A 9578-nucleotide genomic window follows, 5' to 3' on the forward strand; every position below is an offset into this window, starting at 1 on the left:
AGTCATAGCTCACATGAGATAAACACCACTAAAAAAGAAAAAAACTTAATCAGGGAATGTACTTGAATTCTAGTCATAGCTGGGCCGATATTTGTGATCTAATGCAAATTCATTGAAGCCAAGGATTTAACAGACTATTAGAAAAAATAAAATTATCCCCACTTTTTATAGAAAAAATAGCTGTGTTACCCATAGAGGCAGCAGAGAGAGGCTGAATTTAACGATTAAGCCAATTGCCACTAGATGGCACATCTCAATGACTAATCTATGTTAGAATTCAGGATTGCTTTTAAATAAAGCATATAAATAAAAAATCCCTCTCTTTGCTAACGTAACACTTGATAATTATGCTTGCTTTCCATTTTTAAATCAGATAGCTAAAAAAAGAACAGAGGAGAAAAATTATCTAAAAATACACCATCTGCCAGTGAAAAATCTAGCTTGATTCTATCACATCTATAACCAAACCAGGTTAATAACCAGCATCACAGATGGATTCGTTACATAAATATGTACATCCCCATAGTGACTCTCAGGCTTCCTGAAACTGCTGGCACTGCTTTACCTTGTTTCCTAGGTGATGTCTCTGTCCTACACTTAGCCTGGACATTATACAGCTGGAATGGATTTCAGGGGATGTCATCCCCTGCCTGTGGCTGTTTCCAATAACGTCAAGGGATGCAGTGGTGGACAGCCACATATGTACCAAAGAACAGTAACACATTGATATTAACACATTCTCGCACAGGTCTTTTCCTCAGATGATCAAATTTGCTGAACAGTTCTTTTAACTTGCCCAAATACCCCAATAATGCTAAGATGCAAATACTGTGGTGACCTGGGCACTATAGCCTGAGTCTGTAGTCAGAAATATATGGAAGAATTTGATCGTTCTGCAGCATTCAACAGCATGAACTGCCATAAATTGTTAAAATAAAAACACTGAATGTTGTGGGTTCCCATGCTCATTCTCCCACAGTAGCTATGTATCAAGGTCTCCTTAGCTACAGGTGGTTATTTACTACTTCTTGTATGTCCAAACTCACTTGAGATGAACAGCTGAGCTGCATTCTTCTATTACCAGCAGTGAAAAGTATTTCAGACCAAACTGCAAATCTTGCTGCAAACCTATTCCTGCCACTCTGAAAATAGGTAGCTGCCACCTTCCAAGGAGTGCCATGTACATTAAACCTATTAAACAGCGATACAGAGAACAAACAATTCAATCACTTCTTTCTGACTCTACCTCAAGTCACCTGAAAACCTGTGTAAGTTAAATTTATAATGGCTAAGAGCATGTTACTCTGTAGCACAGAGGATGAAGCTCCTCAAGAGCTCAGTGGCAGTAAGGTTTAACATAAGCTAGACTGGCCCCCAACAAAATTCCAAACAACTTAGACTAGGTTTCTCTTCATATACTTATAGCTCATAATCCATACACGCTACAGTGAAGGCTGAAAGTTTGTGATTAAAAACAGTTTAACATTTCTAAGTGTCTAATAAAAAGCATTTGAAAGAATACCCTAGGAAACAGAGTAACATTGGACAGAGCAGGACTGGTATTCACATAAAGTAAGCTCCATTTCATGGCTACAACACGGGTGCGAGCCATACAAATAAATTCTGTACCTGAATTCTGGGCCCCGGTTTAAGAATACCTATATAAAACAAAAGTCACTATCCTGATGTCTGAAACCACTGTGAAATCTGCTGGTGATCTGTTTAAATAGTGGCTACTACTGTAAATTTATTGAAACCAACATATTTTATACAGCCTACTTCACAATCGGATGTCAAATTTTTTCATGTCTGTGTTTGTACTGCCAATTGCAAGAGGGCCAGGCTCTCTCTCTTACTGTATCATTCAGTCATCTGCTGCCGTTAGCAGGGTGTTATTTTAGAAAGAGTGAACTTAATTTGTGAAATAATCACAAAATTGCAAATAAAAGTATCTGCCTTCATAAAAGTAGTATTTTATGGGTATACAGAGCATGCGAAGCCTTAAGAAGCAAATTGCAGTGTGTGTCATCTGTCAAACTGAAAAAAAAAACACACTGATCTCAGGTTTGTATTATGAAATTATTACAAGGTAGGAAGGTCCCACTTACCATTTGCTTCTGTCTTCCACTTCACTGAAAAAGTGTTTTCAAATGATAAGAAAAAGAATCATTGCACTCCAGGCAGGAAAATAAACTGTATTTACTAAAGACAACATATACCTACAGAAGTAAATTAATCAAATGCATACAACAGCGACTTTCGAGTTAAAAGCTTCCTCACTGAAAATTCAACTTTGATAAACCTCAGAGAAACACACAGAGAAATATTTGTTTTAGGGGAAAAACAAAACTATCAGGGCAGTTTCACTTGTTCCAATATATATATATGTATATATTTTTTAAAAAAAGGTACATCTGCACATTTTTCTACTTACAAACTTGTTTCTCAAGTGCCTTTAAACAAATGGTGAACAACCGGCTAAGGTATTAAGTGCCCAGTTCTTAAAGGGTTCATTTACTCTAAAGCAAAACACAGGCCATTATGATGCTTCTTAGGAATATTTTAATGAAAACAGAGAATCAGGTGTTCACATTCAGGTGGGAAACTGATGCTAAAATGACAAGCTAATACTAGAGATAGTATAAAAATGGCAGAATTTCCCCCCTCCCCTATTAATAGTCTTCTTGCCATACCTTCCTGTTCTCAGGAACAACTAATTATGTACAGTAGTTTCCTGTTGCTTTGTCTGTTCAGGTATTGGCTTCACTTCTTACAGAAAGGAATACTCAAGGGAAACTATCTCAAAAAATAAAGAAAGGCTTGAGATTTTTGAACTCACATTAGAAGTACTTTCTCATAACTCTCCTTTGTAGGACTCAAAAGATAAAATTCTTCAGTGTTCCTTTGCTGCTTTGGCACCTACGGGCCATTACAAAAGAAATGTAATCCTGTTTGTGGAAATGCTTTACATCTCCTAGATAAAACACAACTTTATTTTATTTTATTTTTATTTTTCCCTCTCCTAGTGCTACATTACCATTTGAGAAGTGTAACTCCCCCTTCAGTGATTTTGAACTCAATTCCGGTGCACATTAATTCAAAATTACATGGCAGGTCATAATTACATAACAGGAAAATACAGAAGACTAGTTTCACAAACAACAAACAAAAAAATGAAAAAGATACTTAGATCTGCTTAACTTCATAATTAATAATTATAACTCGTAATTACTATTTTGAAGAATCACAATTGTCAGAGTAGAATTCATTACAGTGTAAAAACCTGCTCTGGAAAGGTTTATTCTCCATACTGTATCTCTGCTCTTAGCTCTCTGGAGAGGTAATTCATCACCACTCCTGCCAACTTCTGCTGGAGACTAGCATTTCCCATTACGAGAGCAGTCAGCTGAACAACATCAGTCCAGTCTAAGTGCTTGAGTATATCCATTGCTTCATCATAGAGTTTCTGCTGCTCAGTAGGAGGCAATTCCAGTAATATCTGAGGGACTGGCCTGAACTGTCCACTATTCATCCAGGCACCAAGCAATCCACCAAGTGCTCCTCCTACGAAAAAGAGAGAGATGTTACTCTCTAGCAAATAATGGTAAAACCTGAACTGCTATCCAGAGGTTTCACCAGACGTTCCCACCTGTGTAAGAAATCTGTCCAGAGTTGCATGGACAAGGCACGTTTACTTTCAACAAGCTTTACACATGATGTGCGTTGAAAGCACCAAGAAGGATTTTTGCAGCTTTTTACATCAACAACAATCACAAAGGAACTCCACGCAATCTAAGCTAACAGTTTCAAGCTATACATCAGAAACAAACCAGCATTCTTTAGGCAGTGGTCTTTTTAAAATATGCTCTATTATCATCTAAATCCCTCTCCAAGGAAAACACAAGCACTAACAACTGCCTTATCAGTGGCCGTTAACATATCATCTCTTACTATAGATTCCCAGAATGACCAAAGCTTTCTGCTTCTGCCAAGCCCCAAATAGCAGCTTCCCACTGCCCCCATGAAGCCCACACCTCAGAAGGTAGCTAACAGAGATTAAGACCATCACCTTGGTGGGGTTGTTCAGGCACATTCAACCTTTCACCTACCAAATCAACACCCCACCCCAGCTGACCAAGAAATGCTCTTACCAGAGAGCATGGTTCCAGGTCATCAAGATGAAGGATCCCACATGGCTGATGTGATTATGACCACTGACAACACAAAGTCGGTGTCATGGCCCTGTAGGGGCCATTCTATTTCAAAGGGCTACCAAACCTGCAGAACAATGCTTTTCAACAGCAACTCACACAATTTACAATGCTGCCCACAGATTGCCATTTACTCCAATACCAATAAGCCCTTTAAATTTATGGAAGTGCTCACAAGAGCAAAGACTATTCAAGGGCTAAGGCACACGTGACTTTTGTGACTCTGGCCTTTTTGTAATTTTTAGAAAGAACCCCAGATGGGGGGAAGAAAGTTCACCAAGAAACGGACAGCAGGTAGCTTTAAAATACAGAAATAAAACATTATTTTGCTGTTCTTCTTCATCTGCCATGACTGCTACCACTCTCACACTCCAGCCTCTGCCTCACCCCCCCATTTCCACTCCCTTACTGCAGTGTCGGAGCAGAGCTCACAATACCAAGCTCAGAGACCGTTAGCTTGCTCTCAGGTTTGTGCTACACTTCTGACACTGGTGTGCCTCAGCAAATGGGAACCAGCACTCTACCCACCTAAAGCAAACAAACTTCTAATAGCTCATTCAAAGGGCTTCAAAGGAGCCAATAATATCTGAACTTCTAATCTTTTTATGGTTTTCTGTTCTCCACAAACTAGTTTATATGAGCAAATTCTCTGTCACCCTAAAAGGGAACACCTACATATTCCTTTTGATGCACACCTTCTTGAAAGCACCCTTCTGAACAGCTAAAATACTAAAGGCCATCTTGAAACAGCTCAGTTGCATGAAATCCTGCCACTACACACCCCTCTACTTCAACTTGTACCTACTACATAAGACTTACTAGTTTCTTCACTCAGGGAGCCAACCACACTTCTTACTCCTAAGTCAAAACACACTTACCTACAGCGATACCAGGTGGGCCTCCCATCAAGCCCCCAAGAAACGCTGTTGCACCCGCCACCAGTGCTCCTCGACCAGAGTGTTTCACAGCAGCTTTCATTCCCTTCTGCTGGGAAACATGGCACAGCAGCTGCATCACGTCATCAACCCTGATGGGCATCTCGGCTGGTTATGATCCTGAAAAAGATTAAGTTAAGCTTTGATTGCTGCAACATGGACTACCTCTTGCTGCATTGAAGTACAGTTCTGGAGTCTATGCAATGCAGAGGTAGAGTCAATATGGGGGGAAAAAAAAAAGAGATTTTCCTTCACAGAAAATCACTAGTTTATAGGTAGTGAAAATGCAATTGAAACCACAGTACAGACCAGAGGATGAATCCAGAAGACTGAATAGGGAGGGGCAAGTCATAGCAATTAAATATTTAAGTTTCTATCTAATTCTACAACATATTATCTTAGTCTCAAGCAATTACCATGTTTATACAGCCTTGCATATGGCTTCACCCTTGCATATGGCTTCAGGAGAGGAACCAAGCAGAGCCCCAGATATAACTAACTGGTGGATTGTAATTTACAAACCTGCCAGGTATCTTCTCTTTGTCCTAATTCTTGCCAGAAATTATTTGCTTGTTATTACTTCTCTCCATTTTCTTACACATTTAAACACTCGCATGAAGATTTCAGTTGGCAGAAGATTGGGGTTGTTGAACCAAGGTCTGGCTACAGTGAGCAGGAATTGTAGAATCACTCAGGTTCAAAAAGACCCCTAAGACCATGCAGTTCAACCTTTAACCTAGTACTGACAAGTCAGCCACTGAACCATGCTCTGGAGTTCTACATCTACATGCTTCTGGAAGACCTCCAGGGATGGTGACTCAACCACTGCCCTGGACAGGAAGAGCCATGGGGAAGGAAAGAGGAGGCAGAAGAGAGAAATGGGACTGGGAATAAACGGGACACAGCAGAAACAAGAAATGAGAAATACAGGGATGTCAGTGTACAGGGGGTGAGACTGTGACCACACAAGCAAAACAACTCCCGTTTGTGCGACGAGGCAGAGGTGGGAAAGAAACACAAATAGCAAAGATCAGGAAGGACAGGCCAAGAGGAATGCTTCCTCAGAAAATTCCGTCAGCAGAGCGTGATCTGGCAACCCTACCAGGGCACTCTGTTTTCCCAGATGGAAGTTACCCAGGCCACAGGAAACTCAGCAGGAGCCAGGAGATGCTGCACAAAGCAGAAAATGCTACAGATAACGCACCAAACATTACCTAGTTAAATTATTAGTGATATCGGCATCTTTTTGTAATTACTGCACATTACATGTGAAAGACTGTGTATAGCACAGTGTTGCAGGTGCCAGCAAGTACAGTGCGCAAGACAAGAGACTAGATGAAGAGATACTATAGCTTCTTTCCTTAAAACAAACAAACAAAAAACAAAACCTGAATGCTTCCCTGAAACAGCTCCCACCCCTTATTTTGCTACTAATGGTTGTGTGCTGTTAAGTCAGCCACTTAAACCACACTTTTTAGAAATAAGTTACTATTCTAACTTTTCCAGACACCCAACCTACAATCTAGAAAAGATTATCTGCAAAAATCCTGATCCCTCACAATAACGACCGAACTCAACCCCAGCGCTGTTTACACACGGTGTTTGAGAACAACAAACACTGAAAAGTAAATCTTTGGTTTTGAGTTTGGTACAGCAAGAAGATACTTTTAACTTTACAAATACTTTAATACTAGGAGGACAGAGATACTAAAAATATCCTCATCTCATATTGCAGAACTAAGCTCAATACCAACAAAAACACCGTGATTCAGAGCACTGGGATCAGAGAAAAACTCAAGAAGAGAAGAAATTGAGAAACTCAAAACAAACAGCAGAGTCCAAGGAGCATTCAGTAAATAAGGCAAAAGGATTCGGCACTAAACAACAAGAACAAGCTTGCTCGTTACACAAATACCTTTCCTTCTGCACAACACATCCGGAAAGGTCTTGCAGGAGGAAAGCAAGCATGCGACATGATTAAAAATATAATCACATGCACACTGGAGGCACAGAGTTATCGTTGCACATGTAACTTTGCCCCTATCTAATAGTCAAGCATTTGATTTTGCAGTCTCTAGAACAGATTTTACCACACACAGCATGTCATACCTCCTCAGCCCGAGCCAAGCGTGAGTCTTTCTTGAACAGCTCTGGGTAGAGCTGTAGCTCTGGGTAGCGCAAAGTTTAAGTGAAGCGCTATCACAGGCACTTTCGTATTAAAACGTAGCTATTGTGAAAGTGAAAGGTTTCTTTTGCACTAAAATGGCTGGCTCCAAATTATCCGAATCTTTGCAGTACCCAATCACTGCTGACAGTGAACAAAAACGTGCTCTTTGGGAAAGGGAGCAAACATGCTCTACAGCTCCATAGACACACAGCAGGAAATTCTTCAAATAGCTGCGATCCTCTCACTACTTCATTCAGCTTCATGCCAACCCAAATAAAACATCACAGTTCCTAATTTTACCACAGTAGCTTTTTTTTTTTTTTTTTTGGTCAGGTTTAGGACACAGCAGTGTATGAGAGTAACAGTGCATGTTGGTTGGTGACAAAGTGACACGCTCTGCTTCCATTGTGTCACTCAATAAAATCCAAGCTCAATGTAATAAACAAATGACTGCTCTGTTCTTCCTGGGAGCAGCAAGAAAACAAAAACAGAATATACAACTTGTAGAAAGCACATTAGTCCGGTAATGTTGAAGAACAAGAAGAAAAGTATTTATTTTTAACATAGCAACAAGTAACCAACAAGTCACATTTACACCAGCACTCTGAACCTGTAACTGGTGCAGAATCCAGTTCCTCCTCCCAACTAGACTGAAACCAACTTGAGTGTGTCCTGCACGAGCTATGAAAAAAACTCAGACAAACCCAATGGCCAGAGTGCTGAATTTCTTCTTCTCTTTGGGCTAAATCCAGACAACTTCTCATGCAAAGTTCTTCAATATAAAGGCTTTGCAGCACTGACAGGGCAGTACAACACAGGTCTTGCTGGGGATCAGAGCTAACTACATGAGCCTCGTTTTCCTGACACCTAAAGCAAGCCGGGCTCCTGATGAGCTCTCAAAGCCAGGTTCAGCAACTACTTCAGATTTTCCCTCTCCCTTACATCTTCTCTTACAGAAAGCCAATTTATTCTTCATCTGGAACGCTGCTTTGCAATTGGTTTCCTCTCAACTTTCCTAACACTGCATGCTTTATGGCTAAGCCAGAGGATACACAGGTTGTTGCGAAGGGATAAAGGAAAGTATAACTATTTTGAGGTTTAAATCTTTGGTTGGCAGTCAAATGAAGCGCTAGAGAATCTCTAACTACCTGGGTGGATAGACCTGCAACAGTTGTTAGCATCTACCAAAACCTGTGGTTCTCCATCTGAGAGGACTTAATGACAGAACGCTTCAGGAAACTCAGAAAGTTTACCAGAAGTTTACTCAGCATATTCCTAAGAATGAACAATTCTGCATTTGAAAAATGGGATTGTTACCTCAGATAGTCAACCTCATGGGTATCAATAACCAACAAATAAACACTATCTACCCATCCTTTCTTTCCTGCATCGAGTCTGTTCTTTTTTCCAGCCTAATTCAGCCTCTTGCTCACCTGCAAGCAAGAGCACCATAATGTGTCCTCCACCCGCCCCCAGTCAAACTGGCTTTGTTTCCCAAACCAACCTAGTTCTAATACACATGAAATAACATTTTGTGAGCAAAGAAACCCAACGGTGAAGCACTGGGTTCCTGTAGGATGTAGAAGCTGGCTAAATTAAGTATCTGAAGGGCTGGCCTACCCTTATTTCATTTCCTAGCTAGGTTTTCCATTTCAGAGAACACAGTCAGGAGTTACAGGTCACTTGCATCAGCTAGCTGGCACTGAAGCCAAAGGGACCAGACTTTGAGTTAGGAAAGAAAAAAGGGCTGACGCTCGGAGAACAGCTGAATAGCAGAGCTGGTTCCCTCGTGGACACCCGGGGTGGCACGTTACAGCGGTACCTTCTTAATTTGGTCCAGCTTTAAAAATGCTTCCTTTGACTCAATACAAAAGCACAAACCAAATGGAATTAATCGGCACGCCCTTAGCGCGTTAAGATTTACTGCAACCTTTCTGTCTGCAGCGGGCAGAGCACAAAAATACAAGCCGCCTGCAGCAACCACCGCAGCCACGCTTCACGTTTCTTTTTGTTTCGGTTCCCCTACGACGCCGGTAGCAGCCGTTACGCCTAGAAGGGCGGTCAGAAGGACACAGCCCGCGACCCGGAGCTGACACGGCACCCAGGGGCCTGCCGCCGTCTCGGCCCCGGCCCCGGCCCCGCGCCTGCAGCCGCCGCCCGCCGGAGCGCCCGCGCCCGCCGCCGCTCCATCTTGTGCCCACCTCCCCCGGCCTCCCCCGCAGGCTCGCTCCGCTGACAGAGGCCGGGCGGCCGCCGAACCCCCCC

General features: G+C 41.7%; 1 protein-coding gene across 1 annotated transcript; it reads right to left on the reverse strand.

The window, feature by feature from the left end:
* Window positions 1–2175: 2175 nt before the first annotated feature.
* Window positions 2176–9525, reverse strand: C11H19orf12 (chromosome 11 C19orf12 homolog). Its single transcript, XM_035312285.1, has 4 exons — window positions 9515–9525; window positions 9136–9174; window positions 5090–5266; window positions 2176–3564 (listed from the first exon to the last, which is right to left on the reverse strand). The coding sequence occupies exons 3-4, from the start codon at window positions 5247–5249 to the stop codon at window positions 3299–3301; spliced, it is 426 nt and encodes a 141-aa protein (XP_035168176.1). The 5' UTR covers window positions 5250–5266; window positions 9136–9174; window positions 9515–9525; the 3' UTR covers window positions 2176–3298.
* Between the last annotated feature and the right edge of the window lie 53 nt (window positions 9526–9578).

This window comes from Oxyura jamaicensis (assembly GCF_011077185.1).
Source record: "Oxyura jamaicensis isolate SHBP4307 breed ruddy duck chromosome 11 unlocalized genomic scaffold, BPBGC_Ojam_1.0 oxy11_random_OJ73146, whole genome shotgun sequence".
In the NCBI taxonomy this organism is placed as follows: domain Eukaryota; kingdom Metazoa; phylum Chordata; class Aves; order Anseriformes; family Anatidae; genus Oxyura; species Oxyura jamaicensis.

Bases quoted from the DNA above. Each gene is read 5' to 3' on its own strand.
- C11H19orf12 (XM_035312285.1), bottom strand. From the start codon at position 5,249: ATGCCCATCAGGGTTGATGACGTGATGCAGCTGCTGTGCCATGTTTCC. The intron at 3,565-5,089 runs GTAAGTGTGTTT...TCTTTTTCGTAG, and splicing joins CCCACCTGGTATCGCTGTAG to GAGGAGCACTTGGTGGATTG.